This window comes from Pelodiscus sinensis, chromosome 1 (genome assembly GCF_049634645.1).
Source record: "Pelodiscus sinensis isolate JC-2024 chromosome 1, ASM4963464v1, whole genome shotgun sequence".
In the NCBI taxonomy this organism is placed as follows: Eukaryota; Metazoa; Chordata; order Testudines; family Trionychidae; genus Pelodiscus; species Pelodiscus sinensis.
In genome coordinates, this window is record NC_134711.1 from 238,172,554 (window position 1) to 238,195,405 (window position 22,852).

Sequence of the window (22,852 nt, forward strand, 5' to 3'; positions counted from 1 at the left end):
ATGGGTAGACAAGACTAATGCCAATTTGTTTGTTCTACAACTTTTATTTTTATTCATGGTGTCTTTTTGTGGTCTGATCTGTTTGGTAAAGCCCGTTATCTGAAAGTGCTTTAAAAATATTTAGTAATTTTGTACTAAAACGTGGCATGGCTAAGAGGTCAGAGGGATCACCTACGCCACCACAGGGATGGAATTATTTAGTACCAAGTGAATACTGAATCCAGTTGAAACTGCAGAAGAAATTCTCTTCATACAAGAAAAACTATAATGTAGTATTAGATTAAACATGTTTTTTATAGGATTTGTCAGAAAGAAGATACTGTTAATCTTTGGAAACTGTTTGCTTGGAGTTGGAGGAGTGATGACAAAAGTCGTATCATGAGTAAAACACAGCCAATAAAGGAATTAAAACCATGAATTACAAGACAACTTTTCAGTAAATATAAATTCAAAGTAATAATAAAGCAACTTAAAGTAAACAACTTATTTTTTTAGAAATTGACTGTTTTAGAAAAAGAAGAATACCCAGAAAGTAGAAAGCAAGAGTCACTCAGTATTCTTGACTCCAGAACTGCTTTTTCCCCCCCCTTAAATTTCTCAATAGTTATAGTCTCTTGAAAGGTACAGGAATTGTCCAGTATTACCTGTACCTTTGTGAAGTGCAGTGGACCAAATGAGTTGCTCACTAAGGCCTGGCTTACGCTACTGTGGGCTGTCGTTCTGAATGACACAGCTTTAGCTATGTGTCTTCACTGTAGTGAGTTGATGGCAGGTGTTCTCCCTTTGACTCTGCATATGCTTCTCTTTCTAATGGAGTACCAGAATACTTGGCAATTGTGTCAAGTATCAGAGGGGTAGCCGTGTTAGTCTGAATCTGCAAAAGCGGTGAGGAGTCCTGTGGCACCTTATAGACTAACTGAAGTGTTGGAGCATAAGCTTTCGTAGGCAAAGACCCACTTCGTCAGATGCATGTAGTGGAAATTTCCAGAGGCAGGTATAAATATGCAGGCCAGAATCAGGCTGGAGATGATGAGGTGGATCCAACCAAGGAGGATGAGGCCCACTTCTAGCAGCTGATCTGGAGGTGCTACAGTCAATTGTGGATTAAACATCCATCCTGGACACACCACACGATCCGTTGTTTACGGCCAAGCACTGAGGTATAACCGCATATGCTCCAAACCCTCAGACAGAGACCTACAAGATCTTCAACAAACATTCTGTAAACTGTGATAACCACACAAGGAAGTGAGGAGACAGATTGACAGAGCCAGATGTGTACCCAGATGCCTCCTACTACAAGACAAGCCCAAGAAAGAAACCAACAGAACACCACTGGCCATCACCTACAGTCCCCAGCTAAAACCTCTCCAACGCATCATTAGTGATCTACAGCCCATCCTGGACAATGATCCCTCGCTTTCACAGGCCTTGGGAGGTAGGCTGGTCCTTGCCCACAGACAACCCGCCAACCTGAAGCATAGTCTCACCAGCAACTACACACCGCACCATAATAACTCGAACTCAGGAACCAATCCTTGCAACAAACCTCGGTGTCAACTCTGCCCACATACATACACCAGCAACACCATCACAGGACCTAACCAGATCAGCCATACTGTCACTGGTACGTTCTCCTGCACATCTACTAACATAATATATGCCATCATGTGCCAACAATGCCCCACTGCTATATACATCGGCCAAACTGGACAGTCCCTACGTAAAAGAATCAATGGACACATCTGATATTAGGAATGGCAACATACAAAAACCTGTAGGGGAACACAATTGCAGATCTAAAGGTAGCCATCCTGCAGCAAAAAAACTTCAGGACCAGACTTCAAAGAGAAACTGCTGAGCTACAGTTCATCTTCAAGTTTGACACAATCAACTCAGGATTAAACAAAGACTGTGAATGGCTAGCTAACTACAAAAGCAGCTTCTGCTCTCTTGGAATTCACACCTCCAGATCAGCTGCTAGAAGTGGGCCTCATCCTCCTTGATTGGATCCACCTCGTCATCTCCAGCCTGATCCTGGCCTGCATATTTATACCTGCCTCTGGAAATTTCCACTACATGTATCTGACAAAGTGGGTCTTTTCCCACGAAAGCTTATGCTCCTACACTTCAGTTAGTCTATAAGGTGCCACAGGACTCATCGCCACTTGGCAATTGATTTATCACATCTGTACTAAACACGATAGATTAACCCTTCCTGGAATCTATAGACATGCCCTAATAAAAGGACTGTTTCAGAAGTCTGCCCTCTGGTATATCAGACTTAATCTAAAAATTAAAATTATCTAGCCAGTATAATTAAATTCCTGTATTTTTGTCTCCATTTTAAATTATACCATTTCTTACTATTTTTCCTTGTATTCTCCCATCAAGGGTTTTCCCTCCTTCCCTTTTTAGTTTTTTTACACTTTTCACACATGCTTTGTTTAAAGCTCCTTTTAGGCTTTGAAATGTAACACAAAGTGACATGATGCAGTTCTGATAGATCACACTGTGGAGGGAGAGGGGCGGAATGGATGCATCCATAAAGGGAATTCTCTAGTAAGCCTCAGAAATCTGCGTTTGCAGATGGAACGTAAGAATCTACTTTAGGAAATTCAAATTAAGAATTTATAGATCTTGAATTACTGATTTTTTGTTGTTGTTTTGGTTTTGTTTTCCTTCCTCTATACTGTTTTTACCTTTTATCTATTTGGTAAATAGTGTTGCTTACGATTAATGGCATTATTTGGCTTTGTTTCTAAAAATAACTTTTAGAATTTTGACAGACTTCTGCTTGTTTCTTTTCTTTGCATAATGAGCTCATGTTAGCACAGTGAAAATTAAATCCCTCTTCCATAAACAGTTTCATGCTAGCCGTCTTTTAGGCAGATCAAGACGGCAGTGTTGCCTCACAATTGTAATTGTATTTTTAGGCACTGAAATGTGTGTATGCATATATATTTTAAGTTCATCTAATGTCTCAGTAAAAAAAATTGTTTTCTTTTAGGGTGGGAACAGCTTAACAGTATATTTGCTTCTATAATCATCTTTCTCTCTGTGTGTGTTGCTATCGGACATCTTACTGTCAAATATATCTTTCTTTCTTCTCACTTCTGTGTGCTCTTTTGCTTGTTCTGTACCTGAAGTCAAGAGTTTGACACCAGAAGTGCTCCGACAGCAAGCATATTTCTTGAAAACCAAGGATTTTGAAATGTTAGTGGAAAAAGGGTAAATATTTTGATCCGGAGCTATTATATGACTGCAAATCCAACAAATCTTAAATTTCAAATTAATCTCTTGACTTATTAAAGGAGGGATTAAAAGATTATTAGTTCAGTTTTAGCAGAGGGCAAGGACTGAATGGATAAGGAGATTGAATTATCATTTTGGCTACAGGTGGCCTTTCTAAGTCAGGGTAACCCAAAATATCCTTTTTAGGGTTGGATTTCTCACTTTTTTTTTTTTTTTAAATTTAACAGACATTTACAAGTGAGATTTATAAATAAGGTTATAAGTAAGGCTTTGAAGTCTTCAGAAAAACTGTTTGAAAACTTTTGCTTCCCTGTCAGCCTTGTCCCATTATCTCTATAGCAAAATCATATTGCACCACAGAACTAGAAATATTGGTAGACTTTTACATTGGCTTTTGTTTATAGAATAGTTGACTAGTTGATTAGTCGCTTACCTCCCTGGGCAGCACATGGCGCCATGGTACAGCCCTTGCTGTACAAGCCAGCTGCTTTCAGGAGTGGTGCAAGGCCAGGGCAGGAGTAAGCCTGCCTTAACTCCACTGCTCCACCATGCGGAAGCTGTCTCAGTTAAACAGTGCCCAGCTAGAGCCTGCTTCCTGAACCTCTGTCCCAGCACAGAACCTCCTCCTGCCCCAGACTGTGAGTCCCCCTGCACCCAAACTCCTTCCCAGAGCTTGCACCATGAAACCCCTCCTGGGCCACAATCCCGCACCCTTAGTCCGGAGCTTCTCCCACACTCCAAAATTCTTTGCTCAAATAGGGATGCAAGAGAGTAGTCGAGTCAACTACTTGCATTCTTCCCCCCCTCCCCTTGCTGCCTCTATAGCAAAGGCAACAAGTGGGAGAAAGACAGTGCTGGGGGAATCGGCTCCTGCTATCACAGGAAGCAGGTAGGAGATTTTGGGGGGGCCAGAGCAGGTTGCTGCCTGTGAAGCAGCCCCTGTCCATGGTGCCTGGCCTGCGCACCTGGCTCCTACATTTAAACTGCAGAGCTGCAGTGGGACCCCTTAACTACACGATTAGTCAATTACCCACTTCTTAACATCCTTACTTCACGGCAGCCTCCCCTGCTTCTCTCCCCTGTGCTCCTGCCTCTGATAGGTTCCCCCTGCACTGGCTTCTGCCTTCTCTCCCCCCTCCGTAGCAAGGGGGGCAGGTGGGTCCACAGGAGCCGATACACTCAGGGAGCCTGCTTGAAAGCCAGCTTCTTGTGTGTATTGGCTCCGGCCTGCCCACTTCACCATCCATGCTGCCTCTCTATCAGAGGCAGCAGTGGAGGGGAGAGGAGCAGGAGGACCTGGTGCTTGTGGGGAGCCTGCTTAAAGCCAGCTCCTCGGGGCACTAGTTCCTGCTTCCCTCTCTCCTTGGTGCCTCTGATACCGAAGCAGCAAGGAGGAGTGTGTTTTTTATCAAGAGTAACCGATAAGCCAAGGCCTAACAGTGAATCATGTAGTCGACTACACGTTGACACCCCTAATTTATAGTAGTAAAAATGTGATGTATGTGGCCAATGCAAGATGTGATGTACATTAGGGATGTAATAGTGTAGTTGATTAACCGATAAGCAAAAACTTAAAGGTTAATTCTATAGACTATATGAATTACCTCCTCTCCCCCTTTGCCAGTACATTTTTTAGCAGGTCTGGGACCTATCCCTGCTGCGGCTCTGCATTTAAAGTGTATTAGGAGCCACGCGGGGTTGCAGCCTGGCTCAGTTCTGGCTCGTGTGGAGTTTGGGAGCTCAGCCTAGCCCCTTCCCCTAGACAGGGGTTGTTGACACTCCATGCTGTGCATGGTTTTTAAACCAGCTCCCGCCTGGCACCCCATGCTACTGCCTCTTATATAGAGGCAGCAGCACGGAGTGGCAGGGGGCCCCTTGGGTGTGGGGATGGAGCATACTGGCTGCCAGCCTTGTCCCCAGGGACTATGGAATAGTCGACTAATGGATAAAAATTCATGAAGTTAATTGACTGTTCAATTAACCAATATTTAACATCCCTAATGTACATACTTTTAAGTGCTTGAATTTATAAAAATGTGAGTTTACCAAGCAATTAACACCCTCAACAGTTTTTAAAATGTCTGGTTTTTTTAAAAGATATTTCTGTAACTTACAAATAGGTCTGCAAAAGCAGACTCTTTATGTAACTCGTAACATATACAGAGTCAAAGCTGTCCTGACAACTAGCAATATTGGAATACTTACCGTTGCACTTCCTCAGACCTGCTGAGGAACAAACCCGGACATAGGGTGGTCTGGAACAGTATTGCTTTTGCGGTTGCTTAGTGGTACAGATTCTTAAGAATAAAGTGATATTCACACATCACATTCACGCTGCCAGTTTGGAGGCAGGCTACAAGTGCAGTGTAGATTACTTTTGATTTTGCTGGTGGCTGGAGTGCTGGCCAGGCATCAGCTTCCCGGAGACTCAACCATGATGTTCCTTGGGAGATCCCTTTGGGCTGGTCCCAGGTTTCTGCTGTGATGTTACATTTTGTCTGGGGGAAGGGGAAGGAGAGATTTTTCTGGACACTTCTCAGTTAATTTATCTGCTTGCAGAGTCTTTGACTGCCTTAAAAGATCGTAAACTGCTTTTTTGGTTGAGTATTTCTCATTTACACCTCACGCACATTCCACAGGTTACATGCGTATTAATGAGCAATTTGGTTTCTAAGCAAAATGGGACCTCACGACTTTGGGTACCAGAAATTGCATTGTACTACAGATAGCATACCAAAGGCATGCTAAAAAAGCTTCACAGATTATAAGTAGGAAAGCCAAAGTCAGGGAAGAAGGGAAAAGCAGAGGAGGATATCTGGTCAGCTAGACACCAGTGAGGGGGGACGGCGGTCGTGTCCGACTGGTTACACTCACATGAAAGTTCAAATGATATGATGGTAGTGTAGTTCGATGTAGTTTGTCAGACTTTTCCACCTGGGACCCCAAATCTGCTAGGTATTGTTTTCGAAGACTTGCTCAAATTCTACAGCCCTCTTATTTGAGCTTCCTGCAAAGACCCTTGGAGAGTGGCTGAGAGTGGCTGGATAAATGGTATTTGAGGAGAAGTGGTAGGGCAGGAAGTGGAGAGATTTGTTTTAAGCTGAATCCTAGCACCTGCAGAATTTTGTGTGTGTGTGTGTGTGTGTGTGTGTGTGTGTGTTCTTTTTACAACTTAGATTGGGGTGGGCAATGGGCCCTCCATGGACTGGATATGGCCCACCACAACAGTGGATCTGGCCCTGCCACTCCCCCACCCCCAGGCCAGTCAGGGCCTGGGGGTCAGGGAACGCGCGAAATCTCCTCACCCCCTCAATAGTGCGCGACGGCTAGAGAAACATGCCAGCTGTTTTAAAACAGCCAGCATGTCTCTCTAGCTTCCATATGGTCTTGCAGGGGCAAGGAGATTGGCCTGGAGTCAGAGAGAGTGCACAAGGTCTCCTCCTGCTAGGTGCCTAGAGGAAACCTCCAGCTGTTTAAAAAGAGCTGTTTTTTCTCTCTAGTTGGCGGGGGGAGGGAGGGAGGGGGAAAGACTTCTCTTGCTCTCTCAACCCACCCCAGGCCAATCAAAGTAGTGGGGAAAGCACAAGAAGTCTCCTGGCCCTGCCACTTCTGCCCAATGCCCCGCCCCTTCTGGGGTGGCCCCGTTTTAAAAACTATTGCTCTCTAATGACTTAGATGGTACCCAAGTCTGACTTGCTTCTCATACCTGGAAAAATTGAGGATTAATTTGATTCTTCCTTTGTTAGTGTTAGTTTAACATCTAGCACTCAGATGGTGGTTATTATTAATTGTTTTGATTTCTCTTGCAAATTGGAGATGAGAGGTCAGTCTGTCTTCAGTGGCTTTTCTATACCTTGCCCTTATTGGTAATATGATTAATCATACTAAGATACTTAATGTGCCTCCATTATGAAATGTATCCGTAAAATAAGTTTGATGAGTTTAATGTGATCATAATGAAATTGACTGCAGTTGGCTTTTGTAAGTTTTAAAATGAACTGGAGGCATCTTTGTTTTGGTAGCAAGTTACTGGGATCAAGTAGTTGGCCTTTGTACATAACAGTATTAGAAATCTGACTGGATCCCTGTGGGATCGTAGGACTGCTTTGCCCCCTTAACTCTTAGCCTCAGTTTTCTCACAATGGTTTGCTAGTGAGAGGCAGCAACCCTCTCTTGAAAATGTTAGCAGTCAGCATAATATGTGTGTAGTCTCTCACCCAGTAGATTGAATGGGTCTGGGAGCATTCATGCAAGAATCACACACAGCAAGGCACCAACCAAATTCTGCTCATCTCTCAGCCTTGTACCTAAGGATTATGCTATCTTCCATTGCTCAAGACAAGCAGTACAGATTTATTAATTGGTTCACCACTTCAAGGCTATGTCTAGACTTTTTCAAAAGAACCATAATGCCTGAAAAAATGAGGTTTTACAGGTTCTTTCGAAAAAGGGTGTGGTGTTTTTTTTTTTTTTTTTTTTTTAAAGAACCGAATCTAGATAGCGGTTTTACTTTTGAAAGCTCTTTTTTTGAAAGAATGCACAGCTGCCATTATGCAAATGAAGCACAGAAAATTCAAATCCCAGCTTCACTTGCAATTTCTATCTGCCTAATTTACATCCCTCTTTCGAAAGACAGATGTAGTCTAGACATACCCTAACAGTATAAAGTGCATATACACCAGCCTTTGTAAAACCTGAGCAATTTTACAAGACACGTCAGGCAAACTCACTTGTAAAAGATAAACAGTAAAACACGTTTAAGTGATGGGCAAAAAAGTCAGAGTAGTTACCAAAAGAAATAAAACATAAGCACACAGTCTACCCGTAGCGTCCAACACATTTGCCACTAGCTACCTGTGGCTATTTGGCTGGTTAAGCGTGGCTAGTTTGCTATAGCAGTAGCCATTATAGTGTCAAAACAGTTTGGACACCACAGGTCTAAGATCTCAGTGCCTATTAGACTGGGCAACATCTAGATTAAGCAGGTTTTTTTCACTGCATTGGATATGGCAGTCATTAATATTCAGGTTTGTCTCTTAAATCTGGACTAGGCTTCTCTGTTGGAGTCTTCTTCTCAATGTCTTCGTTGTTTGCAGCATATGTGGGGGCAGGAGGATGGTGAAGCATGGGCCCCTCTCCTCCTGTTCCGCTTTATGCCCTTAATCAATGTGTTTGGAGAACACAAATCCAGGCTGTTTGCTGGGTCTTGCTGAGTCCCCAGGCAATTTTGAGCAATTCCCCTGGTATGGCCTCTTGAAAGCGAGTCACTGAATTGTAGTTCACTTGCTGGACGCTGGCTGTTGGTGGTTGTTTAACCTGCACCAGTGCAGGTGTCACTTTCCTTGCTGTTGTGTCAGGGGAACTAATAACTGGCTGTCACTAAATATGCTGTAAATTTAACAGTCGTACAAGGCAATCTCATAACTTCATCTGCACTAAAGACATACATGTTCAGATTAAACAGTGACTTTCAGTCTTTAGTAACCTTTCTTCTGATACCTTCCTTACGTGTCATGCTTCATATGCAGTTTTGCTATTTTATATAAATGAGTTACTCTGTCCCCTGAGGGAGTGCCCTGTATCACAGTCGGTTTAATTGGTTTGTCAAAACTAATGAATAAATGTGCTGAGCGTTAAAGCAGATATACGGTCCTACAGTTCAGTACGCTGTATTACCACGGGATTCTGTAATTTGACTTCAGTAAATCTTCACTTTGATTCATGACCTTGAAATCTGTTCTTGACTTAAACCAGGGAGGGACAAAAAGATAAAACATACTTTTTTGTCCTTGTGTGAATGTTGGCCCATACTGAAGTAATATTACTGATTGAACTGTTCATGTTTGTAGATGATATTTCCTGCATAAAGCAAGATGCTGAGAAATATGGTTACAAAAGCATTTTTAAACTACAGGCAGTCCCTGGGTTACGTACAAAATAGGGACTGTAGGTTTGTTCTTAAGTTGAATCTGTATGTAAGTCGGAACTGGTGTCCAGATTCAGCCTGTTGAAACTGATCAGCGGCTGATTCCAGGAAGCCTGGGGCAGAACAACTCTGCCTCGGGCTTCCTGTAGTCAGCGCTGGTCAGTTTCAGCAGCGGCTGACTTGGGGACGCCTGGGGCAGAGCAGCTGGGATGCTGCTGGGTTGCTCCAGTAACGCCGCTCCTCGGTGCTACTGGATCAACCCAGCAGCTGCTCTACCACAGGCGTCCTGATTCAGCCGCTGCTAAAACTGACCAGCAGCGGCTGAATCAGGACACCTGGGGCAGAGCAACTGGGGTGCTGCCGGGTTGGTCGAGTAGCGCCCAGAGCAGCTGCGGGACCAACCGGCAGCGCCCCAGCTGCTCTACCACAGGCGTCTGGAGAAAAGCCTGGTCTGCTGGGGGGGAGGGGAAGGAGCGCACTAGCTGCACGCCTCCCCCCCGCAGCAGACCAGGGAGATGCGGGCGGCGGACCGAGACGCACCATGGTCCCGCTGCCCGGGTCCTCCACGGCTTTGCTCTGTCTCTCCCTGGTCTGCTGGGGGGGGTTCCCCCTCCCCCCCCCCCCCCAGCAGACCAGGGAGACGCGGAGCAGCTTTTCTCGCCCCGGAGGACGCGGGCAGCGGGACCGCAGCGCATCTGGGCGTCCTGCCGCTCCCGTTCTCCGGGGCGAGAAAAACCCCGTTCGTAACTGCGGATCCGACATAAGTCGGATCCGCGTAACTCGGGGACTGCCTGTATAGCTTACTTCCAGGTTTAGATTTATGCAGAAATAGTCACTTGAAAAGCACAAGAATCTATAAGGACAAAGCATAAATGCAAGGTAGTATTAGGGGAAAGATTTGATCTACCATATTTTATCTCTTATCTGAAACGTCGATGTTTTTTGCATTTTATTTGACTTAATCACTTATTACCATGGAAGCACTTATTTTTTCTTCATTTTAAAAATTGACTTAACTAATTTTCCCTTCTCTCTTTCAGCTGATGTAGCCCAGCAGTTTCAATATGCAGTGAGAGTTATTGGAAGCAACTTTGCTCCTACTGTTGAAAGAGATGAATTTCTTGTTGCGGAGAAAATAAAGAAAGAACGTATGTCTGGCTTCTTTTCATCTTCAATAATTTAGATCTGAATAATTTTAAAATGAATCAATATGTTCTGTATAGGTGAAAATTGTAACAGTATTCTGAGTGTGCTTTTAAAATACCACTCAAAATATAAGAAGCAAGCTCTATAAGCACTAAGAGTGAAAATTGCTCACCATAAACCCTAAGTTGGTCTCTTTAGCGTTCTGCTTTTAAAGTCAGGAAATGCTAAAGTGAGTTAATTAGCCACACTTGTCAAATACAAAGTAATAGTGGTTGCTTACTACAAAATTAGATATTTTCAGTTCTGGTGTACTTTCTGCTGCTTTGATATAAGAGCACCAAGTGTCGTATGAGTGCGGTATGTCCTTCTGCAAAAATAAAAGCATACTTGCCTGTGACAGTTCGGGATCCCTGAGATGTCAGAGGTGCTGAGATGCCACTGAGTCAGCCAGTTCTGCCAGCCTGGGTCCCCTTAAGCTCTGTTTTGCTGAACCTGGCATTAAATCCTCCTCCAGCAAAGATCACAGGAAGGGCTACCCTCAGCTGCAGAAATACAGATGCTGAGATCAGAGCCTATTGTTTACCCCTCACCCTCCTCAGTTAGAAATTACATAAACTAGGCTCTTTTAGGGTGCATCTACACAGCACCTGAAACTCGAAATAAGATACGCAATTTGTGCTACGCAAATTGTGTAGCTTATTTCGAGGCTATTACAAAATAGCTTATTTCATCATTTTGTGCTATCTACACAGCGTCAAATTTCGAAATTCAGCACTATTTCGAGCTATCCCTTACTCCTCGTACAATGACCTTTACAGGGATGGCAAAATAGCGCATCTCCTATATTTCGAAATAGCAGACATGTTCAGAAGAGGCGGGGGTAACTATTTCGGGATACCTCTGGTATTCTGCAATAACTTTGCTGTGTAGACATACCCACAGAGTCCATTATCTCCCTTGCTGGTGGGCCGTGAGCACTGTCAGACCTTTTTCCATTGTTGTAAATGAAGGTCTGGTGGTAGACTCCACCGAGGCCTTTTTCCTAGTTCCAGAGATAGAATAGATGCATACAAATGGGATAATAATATTCAGTAAATCATACACTTTATACAAGATATCATTGGAAAGGTTATTTCAGTTAGGTCATTCATATCAGCATATTTTAATAAAGCATATGGAATGCCATGTCATAGCCTCTGCAAAAAAAGCATTCTTGCCGTCTGCAGATTCTCGAATTCTTATTAAAAAGCATGAGCAAGTTGCGTGAGGGAATATTTTAACGTCATGTAAGCCTCCTATTTGATAGATGTCAGCAGTGTGAAGTGTAAACCTGTTTAAACTGGATTAGGATTAACATGCATTGTTGTTTAGAACTGCTCTTAATGTGAACTCTACCTTAGATGTTCTTTTCCTTCTCCAAAGAAGAATTTCAGAATTCTCCAACTCAAATTTACAAAGCACAAATATTCTTCAGCATAGACCTTCAATACTGAAGGTTTTCTAGGTGTTTGATCATCATTACATAACGCAGCACACACACTTCATTATGCAGCAATTTTTTGACATTAGGAATTCATAAAATTATTCTTTCCATTTCTCCCCCTCCTCCTTCCCTATTTTTGTAGGTTGAGCGAGACCTTATGAAAAGGAATGGTGGGTTATACCCTTCTTATTAACTCTCACTTAATTCACTTCCTGCATCCAAGTCCTTTAGTTGTGAAACTGTCCTTATTGGCAGCTTTTAATTCTGGCTTGTAGAACATTTGATAAGGTTTAAAAAAAATCTAGAATAGTGAGTGAGCCACATGTGTGGCCCTCCTTCATCTCAGTGGGCTTTATGACTAGTGTTCGGCAACCTGCAGCCCACAGGGGAATGGGGTTCCACCTGCAGCCTGCACCTGTCTACTCTCCTCTCCCACATGCCTCTCGCATACTGGGGCACTGGAGCCCTGCACTTCTACTCCTTCTCCCTCTCAGCACTTTCTGAGCACCATGAATCCACTGATTCATCCACCATGAATCCTCTGTTCCTCCTGCTCCCTCTCCCTCTCAGAGCTTGAACAGACACCAATAGTTAATTTGCCTCATTCAACTGCTTAGTGCTTAACTTGTACTTAAATCCTGATCACTTGCTCAAACTAGGTCTTCCCACACCATCCTGCTTCCAGTTAGGCATGTTCAGAGGCTGCCAACTGAAGCAAACTCCACAAACACCATGGTAGCGATGTAGTGCTCCCCTTCCTCCTCCTGTACCCAATAACCCAGAGGTAACAACACTCACCCAGGATGTAGCGATGGTGGCTCCAAATGTCCTTCTGCCAGGTGTAGAATAGGGACTTGAACCCAGGTCTCTCTCATTCCAGATGAGCACCCTAGTCAGTGGAGTACTGGGCATTCTGCCAGGGAGTGGGTCTGTCCAACTCTCCGGTTAAAGCTGTTCCACTATGTATAAAATTGAAATATTGATTGGAGCAAACCGAGAATAAGCGACTGTAACCCGTTTGTCAGGGAACTCATGTGGGATGGGGGAGACTCAAATTCTAGTTCCTGTTCAAATTATTATTTATTTAAAAAGTGAAAAATAAAAAGCATCATAAGGAGAGGGAGTTTTGCCACAGGTTACTCTACTAGACTACAGGTCTGGGTATTGACCTGTGACGTAAAAGACCTGGGTTCAAGTCCCTGTTTCACATAAGGACACTAGGCAGCATGGGGATTTGAACTCTTGTGGGTGTTCTACCAGATGTGCTATGTAAGTTAAAGGGACAACCATTATCTTCTTCCTAGTACTGCCTACTGGCTAGCTTAAGCAGTTCCCTACATAGTTTGTGAGCTTTTGACTCCCATAGTTAGACAATAGAAATAAAAATCTAGACGCTTTGAAGTGAAGGCATAAAAGTCATGAGAGCAAAAGTCTAATTTAATAAGTGTCCCCATATAGACATGGCTTCACATTCAGGAAAGATAAGGTGACTCAACTCAACATGTAAAGTCCGTGTATGCCAAGACCACTTTATTCAGGGATTTTAACTTGTGGGTTTTTTTTCCTCATACAATTGATTTGGCCTTTTCCTCACTGTCCCTGTATAGACAAGTCATTACCTATATTAACAGAATGTTGCAGATCACCAGAAAGAGCTATGACACCTCAAATAGGCAATGGAATACAATTTGATCTGTCAATGGTCCTAACTTATTCAGACTCAAAGTAATAATCATTTCATACCTGTATAGTGATTGTGAAGTGAATGGAGGATCTTTGCTAAATGCCACTTTGCAGGAAAAAACAGACTGTCTTGGGACCTTCACAGCCTGTGGTTTTCAATGGCATGGGCATTGCTGACGAGGATCAGCTGACTCAGGTATAGGCTTTAGATCCAAATAATTACTGTGGAGACATTTGGGCAAAGGCAGGAGTCCAGGGTCTGGGTCCTCTTCAAGGAAGAAAGGTCCTGGCAAAGCCTGGGCTCCAGCCTGAGTTCTGTGCTCTACACAGTAATTTTACAGCCCACATCTGGAGCCTGAGTCAGCTGACCCAGACCAACTGCAGATGTTTGATTACTCTGTCGATGTACTCTTGGGGTGCATCTACATAGCACCCTTACCTTGAAATAGCTTATTTTGAAATTTGGCACTGTCTATACACAGCACCAAATTTCAAAATAAAGCGCTATTCCGGCAAGTCCCTCAGCCCATGTGGAATGAGGGTTACAGGGATAGCGTGCCCGTTATTTTGAAATATATTTCAAAATGATGGTGTATTTAAAGGTGCATTTAAAGACACAAAATTGCTATTTTGGGGTACTTCCGGTATCCTGATATAGCCTCGGAGGCTAATCAGTGTATGCGTGTGGAAAATAAACTGTGTTCTTTATCCTCTTGCTTTCCTCCCAACCCATGAATTGCACTAATGTTTTAATAAAAGATAATGTTGCCATTGTTGACTTAAGTTTCATACCCTAAGAACCTTTTTCCTTTTAACAGTTGTGCGACAAAGAAGAGAAGCGGATGCTGCTTTGTTTTCAGAACTTTACAGAAAACTCCATTCGCAGGTATAGTAATGTGCTGTTTGAAATGCACTTTCCAGTATTAAAGGAAACTGAAGATCAATGTTCCCTCTAATTTTTCCATCCTCATGCAGAATAAATTTTGTGTACCAAGACACGTGCAGGTGTGCAACACCAATAGAAACACATGCCCACCTGATTGGCCAAGTGCCCACAGCCAAAAGCAGTACCTGCATCTTTTCGGAGCGACTATCCGAGCACTCAGTAGGGATATAAAATCTTGCTTAAAATGCTAACCAGTTAACTGTTTAAATAGTTAACTGGCCCATCATGCCATGGGTAGGGGCTGCTAAAGCAGACCCCTGTTTGTGGCATGCTGTTGCAGGCCTGGCCGTGCTGGAGGAGCCGCAGAAGACCTAGCCATGCCGGAGCAGCTTTACATCCCTTGCACTTACAAGGAACATTGCTGAGGATGCCATCTTTGCAATGCCATGGATTATCTAAATCTACATTGTGCAAAGAATATTAACTTGAAAGTGTGGCTTTACCGATAATTTCTTTTTTACAATGTGTTTCTTTTGGACTTTCTGTTAAATTGCCTGTAGTTCAAAATGTAAGAAACTAGCTTGGATTAAAATAAAACTGGAAAATATCAGCAGTATAGGTTTGCCTATAAATGCATAAAGGACATTTTATGGGAAGTAGCTTTGCAAAAATAGAAGTGTTTACTTTTTTATGTGTAAAATTGAAGGATTATTTCAATGCCACTTATTTTTAGGATAATGTGTCCTGAAGTGTATCAATATATTGATTAGAAGATAAGCAGTCCTCTTATTTTGGGTTTTTAAGTGATCTGAGGTTTTCATGTTGAAGGTTAAGGGTTTTGCTGACTTCAAGAGTTCTGCTAACACACAAGTACTTATCAAAGAGCAGTGTATATCAGTCTTTTCTGATAATAGAAGGTAATCTGTAGCATCTGTGTATCGGAAGAAGGGATATACCTTTAAATTAGATGGAAAGAAATCAATACTTTAAATGTGTCCTAAATTCTCAAACTCTAGCATTTATCATGTTTGAAAATCTCAGTTAATGAAACTGAGGTAGGCAGTAAGATAGTATCTTAGGTCATCAGTTTTATATAGTGTGGCCTGGAGAAATATAGAGATTTTTAAATGGCAAAAATTAATATGCAAGATTAAAATTTCCAGTATAACTGAATAGAGTTTTTCAACCTTTTTTCATTTGTGGACACCTAAAGCATTTTGAATCTAGGTGCAGACTGTAACAAGGTTGACTCACCACTGCAACGCTTCCTGCTGGTCTCAATGAAAATTAATCTCTTCAGCCTTGGCTTGTCCCCTATTGACTGGTATCTCACCCTCTATCTGTCTTCTGAGTTACTGGAGGCCCCTGGTTCCTCCTGGCGTGTGGTATCCTTCCCTCACGGTACTGCTCTTTGGCAGTGCTCATGCACTCTGGGGTCCTCCCCCACCAGGGAGTCCTGGATCCCCTATATCTACCTAGCCTCAGGGACCATCTGTAGTCTGAAATGGCAGCTCATCATGGGCAAGGGGTGTAGACCTGTTTCACTGCAGCCTTAGTACCCTCAGGCCTAGAGATCAAGACCTCAGCCTGACAGTTTGCCTGGCCAGAGCTCCCCAGCTCTGGCTGTCCTTCCCCAGCACTGTGTCTCAGGAAGCCTCTGTAGCTTCCCTGGCAGCCAAGTTCCTCTTGCTCTACAGCTGGATCAAGAGTGTGCTCTCCTCCTCTCCACGAGCCCCTATTTATACAGAAGAGCCCTAATTAGCTTCTATATGCTACAGTGGCTTGTTCCACAGCCTCACCATCTCCTAGGACTGGATTTAACCCTTGGTAGGGCCAGCATAGGGCAGATGACCCTTCACACAGACCCTTATGGAAATTCAACCTATAGTCTGACAGTGCCTACCATAGAAGTCTTAGACTGAGAACTGACCAGATTTCAACTGTAATGGTTGCACATGCTTGGCATGGCATTTAATTCAGCACGAGAAAGGGTGCTAAACTGTGGGCTTCTGTGGTAATGCCAACACTTCTCGTCTTTGATGTGTAGGTACTGACATTTTTTGGTTGATCGGAAAAATGGAATGCCTGTTCTGTGATCAGAAATTTTATTTTCATAAGCTTCATGGGGTAGCCGAGTTAGTCTGTACAGGATAAACTTAAAAAACAACAAATGGTCTGGTAGTACTTTATAGACTAACAAAACACATAGATGGTACAAGGAGCTTTCATGGGCACAGCCCACTTTCATAGTCCCCTTTAGTGGACCCCTTCCCCTAGAGGTCCGTGGACCGCAGATTGACAGCCACTGTAAGAGGAATGTTAATATGTTTCAGAGACTATCTCATATCTAAAAGGGGAAACATTAATTGCGTTAAATAGTGGGGTGGATTGATTTAAATCACCAAGAAAGAATAATTGATTTTAAATCAAGTTTCCTAATGGTGGTACTTCACATTTTCTTAAACAATAGTGCAAATCGGATCACTAAAATATGTTAATATTACTACTCAGTGCTGCATTTTACAACATCTACGAGTCTATACTTAGTAATTTTTTGATAACTTGATTTTTATTAATTTAGGAAACAGTACGTTTTACTCATTACTTGTGTCGAGCTGCAGATGCAGCAACAGTACATTAGAAATGTAAGAATGAAATTTCACACACACACACACACACACACACACACACACACACACACACACACACAAACACTAACATTTACATTTACATTTAATTAAACTAAACATTAAATGTTTCATAACATATTTGCAATAGCAGCAGTCTCCTGAGTTATTGGCTGATGGCGATCCTTAACTTTTTTTTTAATTTTAAAATTTTATTAACTCTGACAGATCCTCAGAACATTAAACAAATGGTGTCTTTAAAACTTCTACAATTAGCTCTCCTCTTCCCACTCCTACTGTCATTTTAGTTCATAGACTGAAACAGAAATATGAGTTTTCCTGCTTTTTCCCCAGCCGATTTCTTAGATGTGTATGAATTATGCCCAATGATGAAAATATTCTCAGAGTATGTCTACACAGCAAAGTTATTTCAAAATAACTTAGCTCGCGTTTACACAGCCGAACTGCTATTTCAAAATTATTTTTTATGAGACTAGGCTAATTCTTAACAAATCGTTCAAAACCGTCAACCACAGAACTCTATTGAACATTGAGAGAGAATTAGTTTGGCTCCTCCTGCTCTCTTCAGTGAAGCTGAAGCAAAATGGTTGTTACAAAAGTATTTTGTGACTTCAACATCTTTTTATTCCTGGGGAAGACTTACTTAAATCTTTGGCTAAAAGACTGATTAAATGGGCACTGCAGCCATATATTGTTAAGGAGCATCCTTCTGTTTCGTTTTCTAAGTATCTTCTCATCTTTGCCATGTTTGTAGCATCGCCTGACAAAATTGCATGTGAGAGTTGAATTTTTGTTTACAGCTTATTACGGCTTTTGCTGCCACTTCTTTTGAAAGTTGTGTTTTGTGGGCATTTCCTAGTGTACATATTTTTTCTGAAAGATGTGCAATCCCATCTTCAGTCATCACAGGCCCGTTTTACTGTATCATTGTGTAAGGCTTAAACTGGCACATTTCCCCCTCCAGTATTTTTGCATACTGTTCCAGTGTATCTCACAGCTAGGGATGTGAATGCTTAAACGATTAAATGGTAAGCCTTATCCTTAAAGGGTGAAGCTTAATGGTTCTGGTTAACTGATGAGGGCTGAAGCAGCTCACTGCCCCTCATGGGCAGTGAGCTGCTCCAGGCTGCAGTGGCCCCCTTGGCTGCCCCCATCTAATTAAATGGGATTTTACATCCCTACTAGTAATCTTCCACCAATGTCTGCTTTACCAGCTGGTCTGTAGCCTGGTCATAAGGACTCAACCATATCAGTGAAGGTATTTATTGTTATCAATGCAAAAAGGAGAATTTGTGGCACTGATGAGCTGAGCAGTCTTTATCTATGGCAGAGGTGGGCGAAATAGGGCACACAGGCCAGCGGATCTGGCCCATGGACACAGCAAGGAGCTTCAGGCAGACTCCCTGATTGGCCCAGTCCCCACATGCTGCTCATAAATGTGGCTGTTTGTATCTCAGCTGTGAGCCAGGGAGAGGGGGAAGAAGCTTCAGGCACTGTCCCCGCCTGCAGCAAAATCCCATTGGCCGATTTCTGGCCAATAGGAGCGGCCTGTTTGAAGAACAGACAGCACACGAAACACCACTCCTCAGGCTCTTATTCACAGATGCGCATGGGCCTTGCAGCCTGTGCAGGGATGCTACAAGCAGGGAGCCTTCCTGAGAAATCTGTTTGACTCCCAGTCAGCAGCCCACCACATAAGTCTCCCAGCCATAGCCTGTCTCTGGCACACCAGCCCCTCTCCCCCCCCAAAACCCACATAACCTGAACCCTCTGAGCCCATACCCCCTCCCAGATCTGGCACCCCAGTCCTCTGCCCCACATCACAGTCCCCTCCTGCCGTAAGTCATAACCCAAATCCCTGCATCCCCTCCTACACCTCAGTCCCCTGTTCTAGGTTACAACACAAATCCCTGCACCCCAATCCGGTGCCCCAGGTCACAACTGCCTCCTTCACCGGAACTCCCTCACAGACCGAACAGGCCCTCTTGCACCCCAGTCTTTTACCCCAAGCTTCCTTCTGCATCCAGCTTCCATCTCAGACCCTACATTAAGATCATGGATGAGTGCATCCCTCAATTATTTTCCAAAATTGTGCAGTGCCCTCGCCGCCCCCCGTAAAAATTATTGCTCACCCCCAATCTGTGGTGTCTTGTTGGTTTTTGGTGGTACTTACTACAAACCCATCCATGGAGATGATTTTACTGGATGATTGAAATCTTTTTCTTGCTACTAATACTTTGTTGTCTGGAATATGTTTAGTTGCAGCACTACTGCTAAAAATACCAATAGATGACTGTGAAGTTGTTGCAGATCCTCTAAGTCTCCTATGCTTAAATGGGATCTGGAATAGGGATTTTAGTAATTGTGTAGCTGCAGCAATCTTTAGTGGATATGTGGTTACTGAAATACTCCCTGGGGGTGAGGGTGGCAGCCAGTGAGCTTCCTGCCCCACTTCCGGGGAGCCCTTTTCTGCCTTGTGTGGATGCCTCTGTATCGGAGACAGCAGTGTGGGGTGGCAGTGGGAGCCGGTTTAAAAAAACAGTAAAGCGATTACACGTTTACAAAATTAAACACATTTTAACATCCGTAATGTAGATCTGATTCCAAGTTACTGAAAAAGTGAAGACTGACAGCGCTTGGGATGCACTTAATTTTAGAGTAAGCCCCATTGAACTCTGACGCTTCTAGTTTTTGAGAAAATAAGTAAAAAATGGGGTTCCCTTGGGAAAGCTGAATTATGCTGAAATAATATAGGGAATAGACTTACTGTGTCATGATTATGGTCTGTGGCCATGATGTTCCAAAATGAGGGGCATGTGTTATGTAATATAAGAAAATAACAGTGGCAGCAGGCAACTCTAGATTTTGCTTACTGCAACTTTCTGTACGTTGTGCTTGGATGATAGATTTTAAACTTAGTTAGCTAATCCTTAGGGCTTACTTAATTAGTTATGATAAACTTTTTTTAAGCAACACTTGGCAAAGCAAATAGCTTGGGAATTTACTTGTCAAATCATACTTATTCTAAAAGGCATAGAGAGAGTCTTGAAGAATAATGCATTGCAAATTGAATTATTTAAGTTACTAACCAGTTGATTGTACCCACATTGTTCTTCAGACATAGCCACGTGTTCATCCACATCATATTCTCCCAATAAACAGTTTTCCTTGTGAAGTTTCATTCTTGCAACTAGGTCCTGCACATTTTCCTCTAATTGACACATTTCCCCCTCTCTATCCAGGGAACGAATTCTTCAAAATATTCCCAGATATAGTATAGTATATTTTACTGGAGTATAAGTACAATCAATGTGAAGATTGTGTCTGCACACAGAGACAGTTGGTCAGATGTCTGTCAGTAAGAGAGGTACGCAGTTTTGACTCGATTCCTATGGAGGAAAATGAACTATCACAGACATATGTAGACCCAAAGCAAGTTAGCACTTTTTTGGCACATTCAGTAATGCAGGGTACATGTCTTCCTGTACATTGGTCATCCAAAATGTTTGTCCTGTTCCTTATGGCTATCTTTTAGAATGCTGTTGTTTTGTAGTTCTATCATCTCTTCTTCAAATGTGGTCCTCTCCATGCCAAATCTCACTACTGAAGGTGAGACTGCCCTTACCTTAACTGGAAATGGATTTTCAGCAAATTCAAGAACTGTCTTCAGGGATTTGACAGCTAGAAAACGAGAAGAAAATTCAGTTTTCACTTCTGAGATGAACGCCATAAAAAAAATGCATGTTCACTCAGCTATGTCACTTACAAGTTGAAGATGGCAAAATGAGTTAATGTCGCACATCAAAGAAGGCAGTTTTTTTTCTTTGCCTTGAAGTTTAAAATTGAGTGTGTTTAAGTGGCATGTCATATCTATGAGAAAAGACATTTAGCAGGAATGTCTCGTCGTCTAAACATGACAGTAAATCCTGGAGATCCTTTGCCTCCAAAAACACTCGTACAGCAGGCAGTAGATGCATAAACCGATCTAACACTTTGCCTCGACTCGGTCATCTAACTTATGCAATCATTGCTGTGTTTTGTACTCCTCAACTAAAGCTTGAAATTGTCGATATTTCAAGGCATTTGCAACAATGAAGTTGACTATTTTTGTGACACTATCCATTGTGTTCTTAAGAAATCCTCTCTTCAGTTTGCTGCATAACTGTTCTTGGGTCAGAATGCAATGGTATGAGAAGAAATCTGGAAACTGTATTTTTCTTCAGCAAAGAAATTAGCCCCTTCTCTTTTCCAATAATGGAGGGAGCTCCATCAGTTGTTAGTGATGTAAGGTGCTTCTTCAAATCAATGCATTTTCCTGGTCCTTCAAAAATGCCATCAGCACAGAATAAATGTCCTCTCTCCTAGTTTGACCCATTAAAGATAGAAGAGTAAGCATTTCTTTGACATACTTTTTGCAATTGAAAAAACATCCAGATTAGGAGCTGAGAGGTCTGAACGATCAGTAGATTCGTCCATTCCCAGTCTGAAGTACTCAGTGCTTGCAATGTCTTTTAGCAATTTAGAAAACAGATCACCTGAAATGCTTTCACAATTCATCTTACTACAGTTGAATCAGACACTTGCAGTTTTAATATTTAACTATCATTTTAAAAAAAAATTCTGCAAAAAGTGATTTGCTGCAGTCCAAGAAGCACTGCTTCATCAGTTCTCTTTCAGTAAAAGGTCGTCTTGATTTAGCTGTGTGCCAAGCCAGTTTGAAGGAGGCCTCTGTAATGGCATTGTTGTCTTTAACTTGCAAATGGAACATCTTGTTGAGTACAGAAACCTTCCAGTAAGTATCTTAGTTTTTCTTTAATTGCGGTCAGGTGGCTACAAGTCTTTGAACTCAGGGTAACAAGATTCATGGTGCTGTTGCAAGTTTTTCTTTAGTACAGCGATAGTCTTTTGACAAAGATGACACACTGGTTTTCCATTTATCTCTGCAAATGTGAATTGTATCTCCCAAACAGGGTTGAAAACCCTGTGTTTATGCAACAAGTGTTTCTTCTTTGCTGCCATTTTTAATGCTTCTTATTAAAAAGAAAATTGTATACCACTGTTTTGGGTATTAAGCTTGAAGCTTCAGGTTGTGGAGTGATTCTTGGAGTGATTTTATTGTAAAAAGAAAAGTTTCCAAGCCAGAGTGCTTCAACCTGCAGTGAGCTGGGAACTGGGTGAGTCAGGCTGGACACAAGAGGCAAAAAAGGACAGGTGCGCACAGGGCTGATGTCCTCATACTGGAGTCCGTCCCTCCATGTGGGGCGGAGACAGGGTTGCCTGGCCACACCGACAGACCCAAACATGGCTTGTGTGAGCCAATCAGCACCTCTCCGGCTCTGCCCACAAGGCTAAGCAGCTAGCACTTCCCATGCTGGCCCCAGGCTCTATGCTGCGCTTCCTTTTTGAAATGCACAAGAGCCCCCTCTGGGACTCAGTGAAGCATTTCAAAGTGGAAGCGCCCACATGGAGTCCAGAGTCAGCTTGGGAGTCCCCAGCTGATTGCAGGCTCATTGAGGTGCTGCTGCTTTTAAACATTGCGGTGGCTTTTCAAAGGGACAGAACTATACAGCTGATCCTGGGCTCCATGTGGCACTGCCCCTTTGAAGTATAGGCAGTCCCCGGGTTACGTACAAGATAGGGACTGTAGGTTTGTTCTTAAGTTGAATCTGTATGTAAGTCGGAACTGGCGTCAGCCGCTGCTGAAACTTATCAGTTTCAACAGCGGCTGAATCTGGACGCCAGTTCTGACTTGCATACGGATTCAACTTAAGAAACCCAGGCGTCCCCAAGTCAGCTGCTGCTGAAACTGATCAGCGGCTGATTCC

General features: G+C 42.9%; 1 protein-coding gene across 2 annotated transcripts in view; it reads left to right on the plus strand.

Annotated features, from left to right (window-relative positions):
* TUBGCP3 (tubulin gamma complex component 3) overlaps nucleotides 1–22,852 on the plus strand; it is a 133,054-nt gene that overhangs the window by 12,596 nt on the left and 97,606 nt on the right. Inside the window, exons 2-3 of one of the 2 annotated variants that reach the window (XM_075918510.1) lie at nucleotides 10,222–10,329; nucleotides 14,312–14,379. In XM_075918510.1, the coding sequence (XP_075774625.1) occupies nucleotides 10,222–10,329; nucleotides 14,312–14,379 (176 nt within the window). Of the gene's footprint in view, nucleotides 1–10,218; nucleotides 10,330–14,311; nucleotides 14,380–22,852 lie in introns of those variants that run through there. The other variant, XM_075918547.1, reaches the window with a different exon arrangement.